Below are 23159 nucleotides of genomic sequence, written 5' to 3'. Positions count from 1 at the left end.
AGTCAGCAAATCAACAAACAAATTAGTAAAAATACCATTACAGACATTTTAGAATAGGGAGACTTGCTGAGTTAGTGAATAACTAACATAAAGAGATGCAATCAGTGCTGTCTAGAATTGAAGGGCATCTCAAAGGACTTTTTACAATTAATTTTAGCTGTTACTTATGGTAAAGATGTGCCTTCAGAAGAGGAGAGAAATCCATGTTAAAGGCTGAACACATTCACATCTGAAAAAGTGTGAACTTCAGTGACAGTGATAATCTCTTAATAGGAAATTTCAAAAACACCTCCATGTGCAAATTTGAATTGTACTACATTAGTTCAATTTGACTGATTAATTTCAATGTAGGTGTTAGTTGGAAGATATAGCACAAAAATTTGAATTGAACTGAGCTGCACTCATGGCTGAAGACTCTATATATCTGATGTATGAATGAGGAATATCAGTTGGAGTTCCTGCACCTGACCAGTGCTCCTGTAGAAGACTACATGTGTACTGGCATTCCGTAATTGGAATCAGCAATAATTTAATAACCTTCTGACACCAAATAGGCTTATTTTCTTATGTACAGAAGGATCATAGCTCAGGACTCTTAGAGATATCATGGGGACAATTAAGAATATATAGTGTTATTCTCCCAAGCAAAATCTGTGAATTGTTTGTCATTCATTGATTAATCCAAAGCTAGAACTAAGTTACTTTTGTTTGACATAGTTTAAGTAATGTAGACAATATACTACCATTAAAAAATTTTTGCGGTAACAAGGTGTAGAGCTGGATGAACACAGCAGGCCAAGCAGAATCAGAGGAGCAGGAAAGCTGACATTTTGTGTCTAGACCGTTCTTCAGAAATGGAGAAGGGGAAGGGGGCTCTGAAATAAATAGGGAAGAGAAGGGGAAGATAGAAAAAGGAGAAGATTGGTGGAGAGGAGACAGACAGGTCAAAGTGGTGGGGTTGAAGCCAGTAAAAATGAGTGTAGATGGGGAGTTAGGGAGGGGATATGTCAGTCCAGGGAGGACGGACAGGTGAAGGGGTCGGGATGAGACTAGTAGGTAGAAGATTGGGGTGGGGCTTGAGGTGGGAGGAGGAGATAGGTGAGAGGAAGGACAGGTTGGGGAGGCAGGGACGAGCTGGGCTGGTTTTGAGAAGCAGTCAGGGGAGGGGTGATATTGAAGTTTGTGAAGCCCACATTGATACCATTGGGCTGCAGTTTTCCAAAGCGGAATATGAGTTGCTGTTCCTGCAACCTTCGGGTGGCATTGTTGTGGCACTGTAGGGAGGCCCAGGATGGACATGTCGTCCAAGAAGCGGGAGGGGGTGTTGACATGGTTCGCGACTGGGAGGTGCAGTTGTTTGTCGCAAACCGAGCGTAGGTTTTCCACAAAGCGGTCCCCAAGTCTCACCTTGTTTTGCCAGATGTAGAGGAGGCCACAACGGGAACAGCGGATGAAGTATGCCACATTAGCAGATGTGCAGGTGAACATCTGTTTGTGGCTATCTCTATTACAAAATTGTTCATGTTTTTAAGGATATTGGGTACAATTGTTTGTTTGCAGCTACATTGTGATTCTGCTGCACCTTATAATGCTGATGATCTGTCTTCTAGACTTGATGACCTTTTGATTGGAGCACCTCTTTTTATGGTTCGTGGTTCCGATGGGAAATATAGAGAAGTGGGCCAGGTGTATGTTTATCTACAAAATTCGCCACTTAGCTTTACGGATGCCCTGAAACTGACTGGCATGGAGATATATGCCAGGTTTGGGTCTTCAATTGCACCTCTCGGAGACCTTGATCAAGATGGCTATAATGGTGTGTCATTTTTATTTACTTGCTTGTTCATTGATAATGCTCAGTGACAAAATTGTATGAATAGACCATATCTGAGTTACATACAGTTATTCAGAAGTATATGCTAATGAAATTGTCATGTATTACATAATTCTCTTGGAAAAAGCTGTATCCAACAAAATGTATCGTGACATCTTTCCTTCTTTGTTTTGGGAAACCCCAGGCTTTTTATTCTATTGGCCTGCACTGGTGGTATGTTTGCAGTTGGCCTGGTGGTTGAAAAATTCAAGGAGCAGGCTATGAACCTGTTGTAAAAGGTTAAACCGTCATACCAGACTCAAGGGCTAATGTCTCATTTAGAGAGAGTCGACTGCCGGAGCTGTAGTGACCCTCATGTTAAACCAAAGGGAGAGGTTGAAAAGGAGAGCCTTTCATTATCACCTCAGCCAGCGTGGAAATTGAACCCAAGCTGGTGACATCATGCTGCATCACAAACCAGCCTTCCAAACAACTGAGCTAACCGATGTGTCAGAACCTGGTTGTACCCAAGGATTTTGTTACCCAGGCTGACCATGGTTCATTGTAGGGTTATGCTGCTCACATGTGGTGGCTCTGTTGAAAAGCGTGAAAGCAATATTCATTGGCACAAGTTAATTGAGAGAATGGATGTTCCATATTTTGCATCCTGAGTTCTTGTTCCTGAAATGCAATGTTGTTGAAAGCCCATGCACAATAAGTACAAACATAACCCCTGGCCATTGTTTTTTGTGAACCCAAATGATGATGATAATACCGGACAAGTCAGATCAGAGTGAAACTTGGTTTAAATAGCGCAAAAGTTTAATTTTTTGCTGTTGATGGTGGTTCGTGATTGAACATTTGCATACAATGCTGTCAATGTTCTTTCACAAAATGGCACAGGTTTATTATACAAAAGAAGAAAAAGCAAACTATAATTAAAGATTTTATCATAAACAGCAAAACAAACCAGCAATATCTTTTCTGGATAGTCAAACCAGAATGTCACTTCTAATGTAACTCTTTGGTTCTGAAGAAGTCATACCAGTTTCAAAATGCCAACTCTCATTTCTTTCCATGGATTCTGCTAGACCTGCTTAGTTTCTCCAGCACTTCTTGTTTGTTACTCTTTAATTTCTCACTGAATGATCCTGCTCTGTCTTGATGGTCGAGAGACTTCTTTTCAGTTCTGACTGCCCAGAAACCTGTTTTCACTTCTGATGGTCTATATTAATTTTAGTTCTGACAGTTTGAAAATGTCTGCACAAACGTTCATTGGGTAAAGACCTCACAAATTAACCAGCCCTTCTACTGATGTAAAACTATTATTCTGAACTGAATTCAAAATGCTAGTGGCACCCTATCTGTTTTCTGTGTATGTCATAAGAGTTTGACTTTGTAAACAATTCCTCAGTTACCTCCACAGGAATCCTGCTAGGCACAACCTGAATCACATACCTTCTTAGAAATTGTCTTTAATTCACCATTCTGGATTACCTTCTGACATTTTTGAAAAAATATTACCTTTTCAGCATTGAAACCACACATTTAATTTAAAATCCAAATTCCAGATGATGACACTACACACTTTCATCTCAACTGTCAGTTTTTTATAAATTTGCTTAGCTGAATTAGGAACAAATGTGAAATAGTACTTTTTTGACTTTTTGGTTTATTGCTTTTTCAATCAGTATAGTGTGCACATCATTTAGTACTGTTTTTAAATTTTGACATCTTCGATATCCTCATCTGCCAAAAATGTATCAGCCTTGGTTTTGAAAGCGTCACTTTTTTATTTGTTGATGGGATCTGGGTATCTCTGGCAAATTTGGTGTCGGTAGCTCATTCCTAATTTTGCCCTCTAATTGAGGGGCTTAATGGCCCATTTCAGAGCGTAGTTAATAATCAACCACCTTGCTGTGGATTTGGATTCACACAGAAAGGATGGCAGATTTCCTTCTCTGAAGAATGAGTGAGTGTACCAAATGAGTTTTTATTATAATCCACAGTGGTTATGTGGTCACCATTAGACAAGCTATTATTTCCAGATTTGTTAGTTGTATTTAAATTTCACAATCAGCTGTGGTCAAATACAAACATATATTCCCAGGCTACAAGCCTGGATCTTTAAGTTAGTTATCCAGTGACAATACCACTCTGCCACTGCTTCCAAGCAAACTTACTGTCTTACAACCACTTATGATTTGGGGAGAGATTGCAGATTTTTATAATCTTTGGTTTGTAAAAGTATTTTCTGCTTTCCCCCCTAAATGGTGTAGTTCTGATTTTAAAGATTTTACCCTCTTGCTGTCACCACAGGTAGCAATTATCCATGTCTTATCCTGCCAAATCCCTGAAACATTTCAAACACCTTGATCCGATCACCCTAAGCCTTCCATAATCAAGGCAACACAGACAGGGCTATGAAATCTAACCTCATAAACCCTGGTTTTCTTTGATAAATTACCCAAGATTTTAAGCCAGGCTTTTTGGATATGTTAAACGATAGCTTTGGAGCACAAATCATACCCTGATATCAAGTAGTACCAATATTTCTATGGGGTTCCTTTTTAAGTTGCTTGTGGCATATGCTGAATCAGTCATTTCCTAAAGCAGCATTACACCATCAAGTTACTGAAACTTTGCTTGAAGGGAGTAGAAGACAGTATTAGGTTTGTATTGGAAAACATCAGCAGGAGAGGGCCTTGTACATTTCCTGAGTAGTTCAGTTCCATCGATTGCATGGCCACATGTGTGGAACACCTGTCTATTTGGACTGTTTTGATAAATGTCATGGCATTGCTGAACAGCAAGAGGTTTCATATAATTGCGATAGTTTTATTTGGCCATAAGTCTGTGTCATGGATATGTTTGACAAGAACCGTGGCAGTTCTCATTAACTCCTTGGGAGAAATAATAAGAATTTTGATTGGATGATTTGGATCTTGGGGGTGGGGGGGGTGGTGGCGGCCAAGGAAATATCCTTTCGAGCCAAAGCCTGAGACATTGACCCGAAGTCTATGGATTGATGTAAAACAAAAAATATGAAATGTAGAATAGTTTCAGAACAGAAGACGACTGCTTTGGCTTATTGTGTCAGTGCCAACTCTCTGCAAGTGAGGCAGATTCATCGATGACAAAAAATAAATCAAGTTTACAATTAGAATGCTGATTTTTGAATTATCTAGTTGTATCTTATTGTGCAGCCTCAAAGAAATTACAAATTATAGTGGTTTGCCATGTACTGCAAAGTTATGGTCTTCGAAGAAAAGCAAACCCAGAAGGCACCAAGCCAATATTGAAAATGAGCCTTAAGTTAGAGTCGCTAGTTCTGTAAAGCAGATAAATGTGGAATCACCTTGTTAGCCAACATGAATTAAAACTTAAGGCTCAAACATTGTATGTTCTGGTTTGCCATACACGGCATTATCTGCTCCTTGTCTTTGTCAATAAACATGCATATGCCTTCATCTTGTGACACTAAAATGTTCCCCACTGCAGGTGGTACTGCTTATGCAAAATTAAAATACACATTCAGGTTTCTGTAACCCTTGCTTCCCTTTAAGTATTTTAAAGATTTTTAACTTACAGTTGCCACTAATAAAGTGAGTTAATGATTTTGGCTGCAATAGTAATTGATGTATTTGATGTAAGTAAAGCTTGGCACATCCCACGAAAGAACTGATACATTTTTGTTGAAAATGCAAATCTGGATCCCGGATTTGTTTTAAAGGTTTTGTCAACTTTGGGAGATAGGGTAAATTGTTTTAAAAAGTCAATGTTGTCGGTTGCCTTTCTTCCTTAAATTTTCAGAGCAGGATGTTGGACGTGGATTGTCTGAAACCCTCTCACTAAGATAGAATCTTTTAATAGATTCTTTTTTCATCTTTGTAGTGGCAAAGCATCGAACAGGCAGGGGAAAACCCTGAAAGAAGAGTTGTGCAATTGTAATAATGTTGAGTTAACGCGCTGTTTATGGAGGCATGCACTCTGAGTGGCTTCTTGTTTCAATGTGCCTTTTTTTTAACTTTACTTCTCTCTTCTTCCTCACTCATTTTTATTGCTTTTGTTCCTCCCCCCCCCCTCTCCCCTCTTCCCCTCCTCTTCAATTCCCTTTTTCCCCCCTTTTCCACATCCATTCTCAGTTTTGGAATGTTCTGATGTTCTGAATAGTTTTCTTCACAGTATTACCCTGCATGTGAAGAGCCAAAAACAGAGATGCTGGAAAAGGTCAGAAGGTCTAGTAGCATCTGTGGAGAGAAATCAGCGTTATCATTTCAGGGCAAGTGGCCCTTCCTCAGAAGCTTTTCTCTCCACAAATGCTGCTAGACCTGCTGAGCTTTTCGAGCAATTTGTTTTTGTTGCTTATTTCCAGCATCCACAGTTTTCTTTTGTTTGTTTTTTTACAAGAAGAGCCAAATCTGCCATTGTCTCAGAGCCAGTGCTTTCAAAGTTGTTCTTCGTAACTTCAACATGAATGAACTTATAAGGCTGTCTAGAAATTTGACTAGAACATGTCAACGTCTGCATATAGTTCTCAGTTGATACCTGATTCATTAAAACTGAATCTAGGTACAACTTCTGTCAAATTTTGAATTTTACTCTCATAGTCATTTCTAATAATTTTCTATATTAGACATTTTCATGGCAGTATTCAACACATTTTTCAGTGTGTTAATTGTTTTAAAAGCTGTGGGATTTAATCCAGTATACATTGCGAGTTACTGTTATGTGATATTATTTGTATTTGCCACTCTAGCTGCTGAAAAACATCTGGCCTTTGGGAACAAATAATGGACAGTGTTGTAGTAGACTAATGGGAACCAGGCAAATTGTTGACTTTGCACTGATGTTTGACAGTTTCAAGGTTTTTTTTAAGAGGAAAGAAAAGCCAAGTTCTGCATTAACCCAAAGACTGTGACATTTTGTCAATGTGGTGATTAAACACTCAAAACCCCTGCAACAAACTAAACACTAGACAAATTTGACTGTCTGAGGATGACTAATATCACTTTGACATCATCAAAGACTGTTCTGAGTCTGCAGCTACTTTTAGTTATGAATAGGATTAAAGTTGACGTCAACATCCCTCTATCGAGAAGGATAGAACAGTCAACACTGTCACTCTTACTTTTACTTTTATTTAGAGCATGTCTGAAGACAGACGGAGAATGAATGTCCTGTATTGTTGAGTTATCTTGATTAAATAGCCATTTCAGAATGAAAAGTGGATCTTGACAGTATACCTTGATAAACATCATTTTCAGGAGAGCCATGGGTGTGCTCGAGATGAATCGTACAGGATTGCTACTTTTTGTTTCATCCTTCTGGTTCAGAATGATGAAATTATGATGTACTCTAATGTGGCTAGTAATAGTAAAGAACTTCTGTTGCTTTGCGGTTAGTCTTGAACAGTCAAATGTTTTAACATTTTGCTTTTATGCCTGTTTGGAAATTCTGTTGCCATGATGGGAGCAATATGCACTACAGTTGAATAGATTACAGCCCAGGGCAAAACATCTGGAGTAATGCAAATGTTTCTATATGTCAGTCACCTTTTTAATGCCTCGACTGGCTTAGTTTGGTTCCATTCCAACAAAAGTAGAAATACTTGAACTGATTGGCATCTTGAAGTGTCCCATAACAGATGTTGCTTACATCATTTTTGCCAGTTTGTGGGTGTTCTTTTATAAAGTTTAGTTTTACTTTGCATGTCATTTTTTTTCGGTCGTCTAGTGCTTATGTCACATTTTAAATTAATTCAAGCTCAATTTGTTTGGTTATTTCATGACTTAGTCATTTTTTTAAAAAACATACATTTTTGTTTTCCCCTCTGTCTCTTGGAAAGCAATAATTAATGCAGCGCTATGGTTACATGTGAGCTAGCATGCTTTTATGTTCTCATCCGTTCATTGGACAGTCGGTATGCATGAATTGAAAGTGTTAATGCCAGATGAATATTTGAGAACAGTTACTTTCACATGCTAGATCTATCTAATTGGTGTCATGTACAAATACTTTCTATTATGTCTTAAGGTAGATGTCAGGATTTGGAATTTCATTTGTAGTCTATTCACTTTGTCTATAGCCTGCAAATCTGACAGCATTTGTACCATGGCAACTGTTCAGTTTGAGAATCAGTCTATTATTTTCTATCTTAATATTGTAAGTGTTCATAGACGTAATATTTTCTTTGTCAAGTCAAAATAGTCACAAAATGACAATAGGTGTATTAAGCAGAAATAAGCCATCAATTAGATCATTTTTCTTCATCTCTACAAATCGAAACTTTTTAAAGTAAGTCCCGTGACATAGATATATATTGAAAGACAAATGGACCCAGAAATTAATTATTCTTTACTTAATTTACAGATGTTGCCATAGGAGTTCCTTATGCAGGGGCAAATCATAGAGGTCTGGTTTATATTTATAATGGAGAGTCTTCTGGTCTAAACCCTCATTCTTCACAGACTTTGGAAGGGCAGTGGGCTTCAGATAAGATGCCTGCAAGTTTTGGTTATGCCATGCAAGGTGCTGTTGATATTGACACAAATGGATATCCAGGTATGTTTGACAATCAAAAATGATTTTAAATTGGTAGTTCAGATAGATTTTGATTTTCATGTTACTTTGTCTGGCAGTGCACACTTCAGCATTATTGTACAAATTCTTAAATAAAATTTTGAATCTGTAAAAACCATCAACATTTCAGCATTGAGCCTATCTGAAGTAGTTGTATATCAGAAGTACGTGAGGTCCAATGGGATTAAAGAATAATAACAACATATTAAGATTGCAGTAATGCACAATGCATCAAATATTTCACGGTTGGTACTTTATATTGAACAGGTTTTACAAAAAAAGCTTATATTTAACATTCCATTTAGTCCTTCTATTTAATGGTGTGAGCTGGATGTCCCAGAGAACTATAGACATTTACGTTACCTTGATGTATTGTAAGTGTTATTAGAAATTATTGTAGGTAATCTGAAACTTGGATTCCAGTCTGATTGGAGTTATAGATATAACTGACTTCCTTAGCATTGTAAACATTTTTTTGGCATTGTAAACTTTGTGAACAATCTCGTCCATCAATCAGAGAACCTATGTCAATCTCAAAATGAACCTGAGATTTGTATATCACTGCTTAATCTATTGAATGTGTTGATTGGTTTCATAGAATTGGTTTCCAGTCTAGAATCGATCGGAATCTGCCTAGGCTAAGCAGTTTTCAAATTCCACCCTGTCTTTTTACTTGTAACTCTACTGATAAGTACTTGTTGGAGTCTGGATTTAATTGTACATATTTACTTGATGTGCTTTAAGTCATGCATGATGCATAGGACGATACGGTATCATGCTGTGCTTAATCAAGATTTCAGTGTGTCTTGTATCAAGGTGCTGCTTTTAGGTCATGACAACATTGTTTCTCTGAAGCAGTGTCTTATAAATAAAAGCATAGTACTTTTTATTAGAGCCAAAATACAGATAATACAACTGGGTTTTTCCTTGTCTCAATTTACCTTCTCTTTTATTGCTTCTCAAAAATATTGGCTTTTTACTACATATATAGATACCTTTTACATTTGTTCCCTTATTTACATGTAAGCCTTGATGTTGAGACTATTTGACCGTCAAAAGTGAAGGGAGAAACACAATGAGCTGACTCTGTTCTCGAGCACCATTAATGTAGAAGCATTTCCTCAGAATTTATCCCCTTCTAATTTTACTGAGTTATGAGTCTAATGCTCTACTGATGCTGAATGCTAAGATTGGTCTAGTCTGTTAACTAAGACAAGAACCATAAAAAAACCCATTCAGCATTTTCACGAAACGTTGGCAATTAGATGGAGGTGCTGGTGGTGAATTACGATACGTGTGGGAGTGGGAACACTGCTGTGACCCAATGAGGGAATGTAAAAGCAATCTTTGCCTTTTACAGCTGGTGATTTCTCAAATCTCCCTAACGGATTCCAAACAAAGCTCCCTCCCATAGTGCTCAGATAACAGCCAAAAGGGACAGGAAGTTGTACCAGCTGTAGTTCAGTCAACATTTTTGTGGTTGAAAATATTATGAAAAAAAAATGAATAGTTTTAAAACCCGGATTCCAAACAATAAAATATAATTTTTAAAAAGTTCTTGCAAGAACTTGACCTTTCTTCGTCAATAGCTCACTGTTATTTTGTAATTTTTTTTCTAGATTTGATTGTAGGAGCTTTTGGTGCTGACAAAGCAGTAGTTTACAGGTAGGTGACTGCATTTTCTGCTGTGGAATAAATTTAGTTGATGCATTTCTAAACTGTAGATGTGATGTTTTAAAGGAAACATTTCTGATTTTCGTCAGATGCTGCTGAACCCTCTTTTATACCTAGATTGAGCTCTGTTTTGGCAGAGTACTGTACATACATATATGGGAGAACTAGCAAGAGTACCGATTTACTTTTGATTTTTCCTGAATTACAGCGATGTCTTCTGTGAATTCTTCTTTGCCTTCTTCACCACAACAACTGCAATCTGCACATGAAAACTAAGTTATAATGGCAGATGGGCAAACTTCACAGAGGCTGATAGGCTTCCCTGTCAGAAAGGTGCGCTTAGCTGCTTCATAAACTTACTGGGTAGAAACAAGGCCTGGTGTAACATCAAGTGACACAACTGGGAGAAGATCATAGATAACACAGTGTGGAGCTAGAGGAACACAGCAGGACAGGCAGCATCAGAGGAGCAGGAAAGTTGATGTTTTGGCTCGGGATCCTTCTTCAGAAATGGGAAAGAAGAGATTTGGGAAATAAATAGAGAGGAAGGGCGGGGCTGGGGAAAGTATGTGGGATGGTGATTGGTGAGTGCAGGTGGGCAGTGGTGGCGATTGGTCAGTGAGGTGGATGGGGCAAGTAGACGGGAGAGAAGGTGGACAGGTTGTGTCAGGTCAAGGAGGCGGGAATGAAAGGGAGGGTTGGACATGGAATGAGGTGAGGGTGGGGAGGTTTTAAAGCTGGTGAATTCCATGTTTAGGCCATTGGGCTCTACATCGATAAAACCAGGCATAGACTTGGAGACCGTTTCGTAGAGCATCTGCGCTTTGTACGTGACAAATGACCGCACCTTCCAGTCGCAAACCATTTTAACTCCCCCCTCCAACTCCCTCGATGACGTGTCCATGCTGGGCCTCCTTGTGTCACAATAGCGCCACCTACAAACGGAAGGAACAACACCTCCTATTTCGTCTCGCGACCCTTCGGCCCAATGGTTAGCCTTAGCCTCCAATGCTCAATCTTCCCTTATAGTTAATACGACCCATTTCAGGCGACACCCTGGTAAACCTCTTTTGCACCCTCTCCAAACAATTCACACCCTTCCTGCGGTGTGGCCCTAGCAACTAGAATTGCACATGATGCTCTTAAATGTGGTCTAATTAAAGTCTTATACAGCTGCAACGTGACTTGCCAATTTTTATATTCAATGCCCTAACTGATGAAGGCATGCTCCATGCCGCCTTTACCACCTTATCCACTTGTTCTGCTAGTTTCAGGGAGTTATGGACCTGGACCTCAAGATCTCTCTGTATATCAATGCTGCTAATGGCCCTGCCTTTTTCTGTAAACTTTCCTCTTGCATTTGACCTCCTAAAATTTATCATCTTACATTTGTCCAGATTAAACTCTATCTGGCATTTTTCTGCTCTTCGCAACTGATCTATATCCTGCTGTATCCTTTAATAACTTTCCTTATTATCCATGACTCCACCAATTTTTGTTCCATCTGCAAACTTACTGATCAGATCACCTACATGTTCATCTAAGTTATTTATATATATTGCAAATAAGAAAGATCTGACAAATAACAGACACTGGTCCTTGTGGAATACCACTTCAGTCAGAAAAACACACCTCCCTAGCTACCGTCTGTCTCTGTGACTAAACCCATTTTGAATCTCACTTGCCAACTTAGCATGGATTCCATGTGATTTCATCTTCTATATCAGTCTACCGTGATGCTATGCTGTATGCCTTCTTTACCACCTTTATCAATTAGTGCTGCCAAACGCTTGAATAAAGTCCATGTAGTCAACATTCCAGTGTCTTACTCTCATCAATCATCTTCATCACTTTCTCAAAAAACTCAACCAAGCTTGGGAGACAAGACATCCCCCACATAAAGCCATGCTGACTATCCCTAATAAGCCCATTCTTTTCCATATATGAATAACTCTTGTCCCTAAGAATTTTCTCCAATATTTTAGCTACCAATGTTGTTTCCCTTAGGCCCTGGGGTCATATCTACCTGAATGACTTTCAAGACAAAACCTAACACCACCACCTCCTTAATATTGAGATGCCCCAGAATATCAATGTTCACCTCTCTAATCATGCATGTCCTTCTCCTCAGTGAATGTGTGATATGAAGTAGTCATTGAGAACCTCATCTACTTCTTCTGGCTCCATGCATAAATTCTCTTCCGTTTCTCTAACGTCTTGCTCCAAATTAAGAATGAAATGCCTTGAGATTCTCCTCAATCCTACTTAACAATGGCATTTTGTGGCCCCTTCTAGTCCTTCTAATTTCTTGATTGTTATTTTCTGCTTCATTTATACTCCTCAAGGGCCTTGTTTAATTTTAGTTTCCAAACTTTACATATGCTTCCTTTTCTCATTAACTAAACCATCAATATCCGTTGTCATCCAAAGTTACTGAATCTTTATCTCTTCAGCTTTGCAGTCGTCTGTATTATCTTGCTATTTCTGGCTCCACTAACATGCAGCACAATGAGTTATCCCAAAATTACAACCCTGGAGGTCTCGCTTTTCAATTTCCGACTTAACACCCTAAAATCCCTTTGCAGGACCTCATCTTCCTGTCTATGTCCACAACCACTGGATACACAACCTCCCCGTTCAGAATATCCTGTTCCCGCTCAAACATCCTTGACTCTGGCACCAGGGAGGCAAAACGCCTATCTGTGTCAATGTCAATAGAGTATCCTATTACTACAGCTCATCTCCACTTTGACTCTCCTTGCTGTACAACAGAGCCAATAAAGTAGAGTAAAATTATTTCATTTAAATGTTAATGGATAACTTTGGGCTGATGTTTAAGAAATTAGTAATGCAAGCTTGAGGATACATGTAACCATTGGAGATAATTAAACGATCACTTTTATCTTTTCAGTATAGTTCAATTGACATATGTTTCTCTGTCAAATGGCTCCAGTGATTCTATCCAGTATGATGTTGGGTTGTTTTAACCCAGCTCCTAAAATTAAAAAAAGGGGAAAAACTCATAATTCTCATTTAATTTTATTAAATTGGAAAGATATTTGGCTCATCTGGGACATATGAATGTCACACTGATCTAGAGTTGGAATTTAACCATTTTACTGTTAGAGATTTACTGGGTAGTTAATTATTTAATGTCAAATTCGGAATGTTTGTTGATGAGATTAGGTACAATTTTTTTTGGGAAGCATCACCCATTGCAAACATTGCAAACCTTTTGTAGGTTAAAAAAGTGCTGATACATGGAAAAGAAACACTTAGCACAACACAATTTAAAGTTTCGTTTTTCTGGAAATATTCTACACAAAAATAAATTTTCAGTGAACCATTTCTGTAAAGTAGGGATCTGTAACAAATGAGTGAAACTTTTGGGTTCTCCAGAAAATTTTAAATGCAAACATTTACTGGTCTTCTGAGAAAGCACTAGTTAATTTAGCTTACGGTACATGATTTCGATGATTTTATCAAGTTTTAAGTGTTACTACCAAGTTCTAATAGTATTTTTAGGTTTGCATTAATTGGAATTAGCTGAAATGTTCAGTATTTATCGCAAGTGGTGTCCTCATATGCCTTGCATTGATTATTACAGTCCAGTACAATGAAAACTATTTTAAAGGTAGCAGGCAGAAATTTATATACTTTCTGTCACCAAACAATGTGTTGGTTCATGTTTACTTTTAATGTGATTCTCTTTGATCCAGTTCATAAAATCAATTACTTTTTAATTATAGTCGTCAGTTATAGCTAATGGAAATGTGGATTTCAGGCCAGATTTACTGCAGAATTTTACATGCATTTACCATAAAGAGGTTACATTAATTTTGATTTAGGATTTTGATATATTTCTATTAAAACGTTGTTGGAGATTTCTTGTCATTATTAGATTAAACTGTCACGTATTAACGGTGTTACTCCAAATTGTATATTTCCTGAGGGAGGCCCATGTGTAATATTAAGCCTATGCAAACTTAAGTAAACAGATTCTGTGTTAGTATGGCGTTAGCAATTTATTCCACTATGAAGCTTATTCTTAATTTAGTAATTGATAGACTAGATTTTAATAGATTTTAATTTAATGATATGAAACCATTATTAGATATAATTAAGTTCCACTGTAAAAGCAAGCTTATTCTCTGTTTCATCAGTTTTGAAGGGTTATAACAGTGAAGTGTGTTCTTGCAGTTTCAAATCTTGTATCACTAAGAATCATAGTGACGTTGACACTCAGTTAAAGAATTGTTGATTATCTGGTGGTTTACAATTGCCTTTGTGACTGTTCATTCCCATTAAGATTTAATTTTGTCATTGAAAATAGTTATGAAGAAATAAGACAAAAACTTGATGCCTGAATGAGAGTGAGATGGAAATATTTTCCTTTACCCTGGCTTCAAAGTATTTTTTGTCTTTCTTCAAATCTTCAATGTAGGAAACAAAAGGAGGATTTTGTCACCTAGTTGAATGGAAGCTAGGTTGTCAAATAATCTTGGTGATGAGTAGCACAATGTATTGAGTTGAACAAATGTGGTATGTTGCGGTATAATTTGTTAAGTCTGTGCCTCTGCAGAAAATAAAATTAGTTCAGAATATCTGCATCAAGCTACTGTTAATGGATTTTTTTTCCTCATGTTTTAAACTTTAGAGCCAGACCTGTAATACACGTGAATGCTTCATTAGAGGTCAACCCATCAATTTTGAATCCAGAGAATAAAAGCTGTCCACTGAGAGAAGGTGTCATGGTCTCTTGGTGAGTTTGATTCTGTGTTGTGGAAGGCATACTGCATCCTGAATCACTGATTTCTTTTTCTCAGTCTGTTATTCACAGTGACTAATTTGATTTTTACATTGTCAAATAACTGGAATCTGTGAAATACAATATTTTATCTATTATTTTATTTTAAAATATGTTCGTGTAATAATGAAAACCATTTATTAAATGATATCCCACAGGCTTCCAAACAAATTTGAAACTTAACTCATGCCTGACAATCGATCCTAAGTAATGTAAAATAGTAATTATAAAAACTTTACCTAGTTCAAGAAAACATTTTTCCATTAAACAAAATCAGATTAACTCATCATTCATCCACTTGCTATTTGTGGACTCGCTAAATACATACTGGCTGCCTCATTTGCCTTGTCACCTATCTTTCTGCACTTCAAAAATAATCCATTGTCTTGAAGGTATTTGGGATGCCTTGGGGATGTTCCATCCATAAGTTTTTTTTTTCTCCCTCTCTCGCTCTCCCTCTTACACCGTAAGGGGCCGCAGAAAACATTCAGTTCTTCCCAGTTATAACTTGCCATGTTGATTAATGTTCACTGGATCGTTTTAACTTTGACATTTATCTTGGCTGTTATACACACTGCTTGATCTTCCTATGATGCACTTTAGGAGACAGGCAGATCTAGCTTTGGACAAAAGAGGGGATACTTCTCTACTGTAGATTTTGTAATTTGTTTGAGATGTAGTTATCGCTAGCTCGGCCAGAATTAATTGCCCATTCTTAGTTGAGAAGACGATTCTGAGCTAACTCCTTGCATTGCTGGAATCCATGAGGTACATTCACAATACTGCTGTGACTGCCAGGATTTTAATCTGGTTATAGTGAAGGAATGGAGATACAGTTCCAACTCAGGATGTTTTCCATAGAATCCCTACAGTGTGGAAGCAGGCTGTCTGGCCCATCAAGTCCACACTGACCCTCAGAGGATCCCACCCAGATCCATCCCCCAAAACCCACCTAATATACACATCCCTGAACACTACAGGCAATTTAGCATGGCCAATCCACTGAGCTTGCACATCTTTGGACTGTGGGAGGAAACTGGAGCACCTGGAGAAAACTCACACAGATACTGGGATAATGTGCAAATTCCACACAGTGTTGTGTGGTTTGGATCAGAACTTGTGGTGGTGTTACAATGCATCTGCTGTCCTTGTCTTTCTATTTTGTGGAGGTTGTGGGTTGGATGATACTGTCTCAGGAGCCTTGATGTTCCACAGTTAGCTTTTCCCATTTGGGTGCCTTAAGTGGAAAGTGTTCCAGTTCTCAGCACTAATACTTTCATTTTGAATGCAAAAAAATTAGCCTGTAAAAGAAAAAGTGACTAAATTTCATCGTAAGCAATATTGTTGCCTTTATTCATTGTGCTGCAATTGACCTTCATTTTAACTCTAAAGATTGTTTCAAACTATTGACTTGTCACAGTTGCTGATAATCATTCCTCTCCACCAGTTTTACAGTTAAGTTCTGCTTAAGTGCATTTGGAGCAAGAGCCGCAGATTTCTTGGGTGAGTTTGATCTTATCAAATGTGCACACTCTGTAATTTATTATAATTTAGATTAAAACTGTATTGTGTTTTTAGTGAACTATAATAAATGTAATGGTTGGGCAATCTTTTAGGAGCTAGTGAAATAAGAGCTAATATATGAGATGGTCCTGTGCTAAATCTGTAGCTAATTATGTGTGCCAGAACACACGCTGAATCAAATAGAACCTTTTAATTGAAACTGAGAATAACAAGACTAAACTATTAATCAAACTCTTATTTGACCTGGTTGGCAAGATAATATGTGCTGACTTCTAAGACCTAAAGTGTTTTAATGGAACACTTTACAACTGGCAAAGTAATCGCCATTTAATTACTGCCCAAGTTGATGGTGTAACTCATGTTATTTACCAATTAGAATTTGATTTTGTTCATTGTGATGTATCAGTGATGTAACACAAATTTGGCTCAATGTCAACGAAATAAGCTTAATGCTGGCAGATTATTCACCAAGAACTTTAAACATTTATAAATGGTGTTGCATCCCTATTCTGAAAAGAAAGGAAGAACATGCAATTGCATCAAACTTTGACATAACTGTTTGATTTTTATGCCAAAATCTTGCATACATATTTCGTTGATCCTTTGCAGCCCTCTGAATAGGGCTTAAAGTAAAACTTTTTTGAGGGCTTCTCAGGAGATTTTCTTGAGGGCTGCGTTTTGGTTTTTGGGAGCCACTTTGCCATTCTTACAAAATCATTTGTTAGGTGGTGCAGTCGGATAGTAACAGTATCTTTTTTGCATCTGCATTGATATATGCACTGATGGAGATTTAGAACAATTAATCTGTATCCTCAAAACTCAGCAACAATTCATTAAACGTAAACCCACAACATGCCAGGAAATAGTTAATCTCTTCGATATCACACCACTTAAGCTGGTACAAGACAACAGACACGAGATGACAATTTGCTTTCAAAATAACTGACACACCTTTTTCGTATACAAAAATCCACCACCGTAATCATCATTTCTGGTAAGCAGTGAGTTACAGATGTAGTGTTTTTATCACACATTCACAAGATTGGAAGTAATGCATGTCTAACTGCTTGATTTACTATATCTCAGATCTCAGTCTCAGTTTAACTCTATTAATTGACACTGTTCATGATAGTAAGATCCACTGCATACCCTCCACACTACCACAGCCCCCCCGAAACCCCAAGTGTAGCAGCTCTTGAATTTGTGTAGCCTTAAACTAGAGATTTGACATTTGTTTGCAAGGAATTCAACACATCAGTGATTGCAAGTTTATTATTTATGCATCCCCATTAGCTCAGAAGTGCTTCTTTTGACAGGTTTTGAACGGCTGTGTTTGGAGGAGCAGCCCTTTACCAGTTCCATACATTTCATTTACAGGATGACTTTTCTCTGATCAGTCACTCCCGTGAGTGAATTTTCCTGGCCATTTTGGGGCCTTTCGGTGGCAGGTTTGCCTGCTGATCCAGATATCTTGAGTGGTGCCTTTCAAATTACTTCTGCTGCAAGTTCGTTTAGCTCTTGAACATAGCTGCATATTTATCACAGAAGATGAGTTTCCCATGTTTTACTAAGTCTTGTAAGGAATGCAAAACTAGACCCAACAATATTGGTGCAAAAGGACTCAGTGTTCCGTGTGCTGTTCGGCTATTCTTCATCTTTGTTGAGAATTTTTATTTATTGCTTTCCCCTTTACTGAGGTCTGCACTGTATATTTTCTATATTTTTAATTGCTTTGGTATAGCATTAGCATTTGATACACTTATAAGGGGAATGCTGCTACCATTTTATTAAGTCTGCTGTGTATAATAGGTATAAATGATTCTTTCCCCTTGAGTATATCAGATTAAGGGTGAACTAATTGAGGTGTTAAAGATGATTCAAGGATTTTGTCAGGTACTGAAGTTATATTCTCTGGTAGATAATTTCAGAACAAAGGCTGTAACATTATATTTGAGTGAAGCCATTCAGAGGCAAAATCAGGAAGCACCTTGTCACCCAAAGGGTGATTGAAAGCTAGAATTCACTCTTCAAAAACCTATAAAAGCTAGTTTGGTTGAAACTTTCTGAGGTGAAGAAGAGCTTTTTGCTAGATAACAACATGAGTCTATATGGAACTAAATCAGACGGAATGGAACAATTACCAAATAACAGTTAATTAATATAATGAAGGAACAGACGTAGTGCTGAGTGTGCAATATTGGATGGCTTCAAGCATTAACTTGCCAATGATAGACAAAATTTAAGTTGGATCTTCGTGAAGTTACATGTTTAAAACGTTTTGTTGGGCACTGCTTGCTTGTTTGGGCTGACATTTCCATGTTCTTTGCAATTTTCATGTACACTAATGAGATTCCCCAGAAATCTAAGTTGCCAACAACAAAGTCAATGTGGAAAATGTTCAATAATGTAGCTGGTCTGAACGGATACCTCGGGAGCCTTGAAATATCTTTGCCCACTGTATAAACAACTATCCTCGGAAGGAGCCAGTTAGTTCTAGTTTGTTGTTTGTTAGTTTTATTCTCTACAGCCATGTCATTATCAGTCTCGGGCTGAACTGTCTCATATCTTGGCTGGTGTCCATTTTCGGGATTGTCAGAAAATCTTGGCAGTGGTGAGTGCCTGCACTTCTCCATACCATTCCATGTGATGTGTGCCATGGAAAGCAGTTGTCTACTTAATGAAGAGAGATAATGGGAACTGCAGATGCTGGAGAATCCAAGATAACAAAGTGTGAAGCTGGATGAACACAGCAGGCCAAGCAGCATCTCAGGAGCACAAAAGCTGACGTTTCGGGCCTAGACCCTTCATCAGAGAGGTCTAGGCCTGAAACGTCAGCTTTCGTGCTCCTGAGATGCTGCTTTGCCTGCTGTGTTCATCCAGCCTCACACTTTATTATCTTGTATACTTAATGAAATTTAGTGTAGAAGATTGTGTGACAAAAGTTGCTATGCGCTGTGATGGATTTGCCACTGTGAATCCCGCTCGAAATACACTTGGCCTAAAAATGGGAAATTCAGGCCAGTATCATCTCTTACCTACCAGTTTTAAGCTAATGTAATCTCTTATTTTACAATAATGTAATATCCTATCTCTTATTGCTCAACTATGTGCCTCTCCTGCTGAAAATGTTATAGTGGTTAATCCTTCACCACTTAATACTAATTAGCCCCTTAGAGTTGTGTTCTGAAAAGAATTAATAGCAGCAAATCAACTCCGTAATCTGTGCAGAACCAGGTGCAGACTGCAGGCATCTGTTTGTTGATTTAGGTGTTTGTTAATACAGTTAGGTAGCTGATGCTTTATTGCAAATTACTAATAGCTTATTAAAAAGCAGCAGTTTAGATTTGATATATCAGTTAATTAGATGAAGTATCTAACCATGGCACTTGGGGATGGTTTGTTGATACCAGAGGACAAACAGGATATCCCCACTTTGTCTTGTTAAAGTGGTGGCAGTAACATCTTGCTGTCTAGCCGAGGTGTTACTGAAGTCTTCCCTTCCTCTTCCATCGCTCCTTCTGCTCCATCTTCCATCTGCTTGATAAGGATTTCCCAATGAAGATTGCTGTCTGGGGCCCATGTACAGATCCTCAAGTGTGCATTTGACTTCGCTCCAGTGCGGTTACTCCAGTGTGGAATCTAGTTCCTTAACTCTCCGGCCCCTGTGTAACTTGTGGTTTCTCTGACTTCCTTGGCCCTGGTGCTGTTATTGCAGCTTGGAATTGACCTAACCCCAGTGGGCTTCCCCTCGTGCTTCCTATTCTCTGTACTATTGTCTGAGTCTGGCTCTTAGTTTTCTATCATATTTCCAGGGGTAGGTTATTTTCTTTGCATCAATTAACTTTCTGAACCATTTTTTCCAGTGGCCAGTGGACGGCCACTTATGATGTTGGATGATAGTCATCTCCATGTCCACTTTCACCTGAGGATTAGTTTATCATTTTATTGTGAGCTTATTTTTGAAAACCACACACTGATAATAGGGTATATTTGGTTCCTGATGAATTGTTAATGCTATTCAATGGACATCAAGACCTCTATTTTTTCTAAGTCTTAGTTTTGATATGCTAGAAGTATGGGAGGTTAAGTACTTTTGTAATAGCTGTTACACGAAATCACAGGTTATACAGTAAATATTTGGAAAATTCTGTTTTTAAGGGACCCAGACTTTCAACATCTTCAGACAGAAGCTGTAATCAATTTCAACATAAGTTAGATCAAAGGAATTTAAGCCAAGACAATTTATCCTGAGCACAACCATTTTAAGGTTTTTTGTTAAAGGAAAATTACTTGAAGCAGTTAGAGGATGTCTGGAAAAGCATATCTTGGTACTCCACTGAAACATTTATTGCTAGCGTCTCTTTGGAGTTGTCTTGCTTCACAGTGAATTGTCTTTTGCCTTCGCCCTTTTGTTCTTGCAAAATCAGATCAGTGCAGGAATGTTATGGTGACATCTAGTGTTAGCCAGTCAGTATAATTGATGCTCCTCAAGGTGAGTCGATTGTGAATGCACTTTCACAATGTTGCAAAAATTGAAAATATATTGGCATTTTTAAACTGATTCTAAACAACAAAAATTGGCAGTTTACTTTAATTGTGAAGGATGTTATGAAACGACAGCAAATATTACGTAAATGCATACAAATAATTTCTAACACGATGAAGCGTTCTAAGGTACTTCACAGGAACATTATATAACAAAAAGTATAATGCCGAACTGTGTGAGGGGATGTTAGTTTAGATGACCACAGCTTACTTAGTTTTCAGGAGTGCTTTGAAGTAAGAAAGGTGAGATAGAGAGGTAGAAGCATGGTATTGCGTACCTTGGAGGCTTGGAAACTGATGAGATGGCCAATGGTGGGCAAGCAAAATACTCACTAGCAAGATTTCTTAGATAGCAATGAAAAACAAGAAATATTTCCCTCCATTGGCCCTTGAAAATCACCATATTTCCCTTAATTTATATCTATGCCAATCACTATCTAGCTAACTTCGCACAGGTTGGTATTTAACGTTTAACGTTTTTACTCTGAATTAAACAAAAACCAGTTCTAAGGAAGGATCATTGGACCTAAAACATTAACTCTAATTTCTCAACACAAGTGCTGCCAGACCTGCTGAGCTTTTCCAGCAATTTCTCTCTTTTTGTTTTTAGTCTGGATGTGTTTTTGATGTTTTGCAAATCTGTACAAAGCTTTGGTAGCCTGCTGCAGAATCTGTACTGAGCTTCATTTTAAACATGCAATCTGTGACCTCCAGATTGCCACCCTTTTGCCTCTGAAACATCTGCTAACCGAAGATGCTGAATTCCTCACTTTTGTCTTTCACCTCTGGAATGCCTTGTCCCAGTCTACTTTCTGGTGTCCTTTGTCTATGAAGACCACTTGTTTAGAACCATGCTGCCCATTTTACATCATCTTGGCAACACTTGGATTAGAATCTTCTTGCAAAATTGCATTAGTTCCCTATGCCACACACAATTCATTTTAACATCCTTAACATTAATCACATATCTCTCGTTTTTCAACAGCCACCAGAAAACCCATCAGTCCTTTTTAATTTAACTATTGATTCCATCCCTTCACTACCTTGTTCTTCATATTACCCCCCACTCAGTACATACAGGTTATCGTCCACCCTATTAAGTGCTATGAATTTTGCATTTGAGATGAGGTATGAAGATATAAAATGTCGTGGTCGGAGATGACAGTGACTTCATCTACTCTTCCATTGAATTGGTTGGATTTTTTTTTTGGTTCTACAGTGTATGCTTAAAGATAATGTTGAGTTTTATTTATTTGCAGATTTTAATTTGGAACTGCAGCTGGACAGACTGAAACAGAAGGGAGCTATCAAGAGAGCAATGTTTCTTCACAGTTCTCTTTCTTCTTATGAGAAGAAAATGAAAGTAGAAAATAACCGAAGGAAAGCTTGTGAAGAGTTGCAAGCCTTTCTGAGAGTAAGTCATTGTTGTATCACCTGTTATGTTCAGCACATTTGGCAGCACCTGTGGAGAGAGAAACTGATATAATATTTCAAGTTTACAAAGTGTAGAGCTGGATGAACACAGCAGGCCAAGCAGCATCTTGATATCTCGGATTCTCTAGCATCTGCAGTTCCCATTATCTCTGATAACATTTCATGTCCAAGGATTCTTCTTCAGAATATTTACAAGATTCTTGCTCTCCTTGCTGTCTCAAAGTATGGACCATGTTCAGCTAAGACAACAAGTGAGTAGTCATCACTTGTACCAGCTACCTTCGAATTAATGTCTCAAGGATTCATCATAGTAGTCTGCTATTGCCTCCATGAGTAGAGCAATTGGTTTATCTTCATAATAGATACAATCTTGCATCTGCTCAATTGGCATAATACTTTAGCATTGTGTTGTATTCAGCACAAGCCTTGTGAAGAGAGCCAGTCGCTAATTGGTGCTCTGGGCCATGTCAAGCAATAAAGCACCATGTAGAAGACATGACCTGAGAGTGCACAATGATGGTGAACTTCCATTGTTATGAAAATGGAGATACAAATGCAAAAGTCACACCTTTGAATACAGTGCCTACCATTTTCATGGGCCTGGGGTTGGGAAATGGGGTATGGTTCCAAGATGCATGTTCATGGTTCAGAGATAGCTCCCCATATAAAACAGCAGCTGCCTTCAGGCGTATTTGTTTCTTATTCACCATGGATGGGAAACGCAATATGTATATTAGACTTGATAACAGGAGGTCTACATTTTGCACAGTTGCTTGGATA

The 23159-nt window shown here is 38.1% G+C and overlaps 1 protein-coding gene across 1 annotated transcript in view; it reads left to right on the top strand.

Moving 5' to 3' along the window:
* The window catches only part of itgav (integrin, alpha V), a 120240-nt gene that overhangs the window by 62858 nt on the left and 34223 nt on the right, over positions 1-23159 (top strand). The window contains exons 12-17 of the mRNA XM_048534142.2: positions 1611-1816; positions 8186-8377; positions 10015-10060; positions 14727-14831; positions 16324-16379; positions 22205-22359. Of these exons, the coding sequence (XP_048390099.1) occupies positions 1611-1816; positions 8186-8377; positions 10015-10060; positions 14727-14831; positions 16324-16379; positions 22205-22359 (760 nt within the window). The remainder of the gene's footprint in view (positions 1-1610; positions 1817-8185; positions 8378-10014; positions 10061-14726; positions 14832-16323; positions 16380-22204; positions 22360-23159) is intronic.

Source organism: Stegostoma tigrinum, chromosome 7, assembly GCF_030684315.1.
Source record: "Stegostoma tigrinum isolate sSteTig4 chromosome 7, sSteTig4.hap1, whole genome shotgun sequence".
Classification (NCBI taxonomy): Eukaryota; Metazoa; Chordata; class Chondrichthyes; order Orectolobiformes; family Stegostomatidae; genus Stegostoma; species Stegostoma tigrinum.
This window is presented reverse-complemented; position numbering and strand designations above follow the sequence as displayed.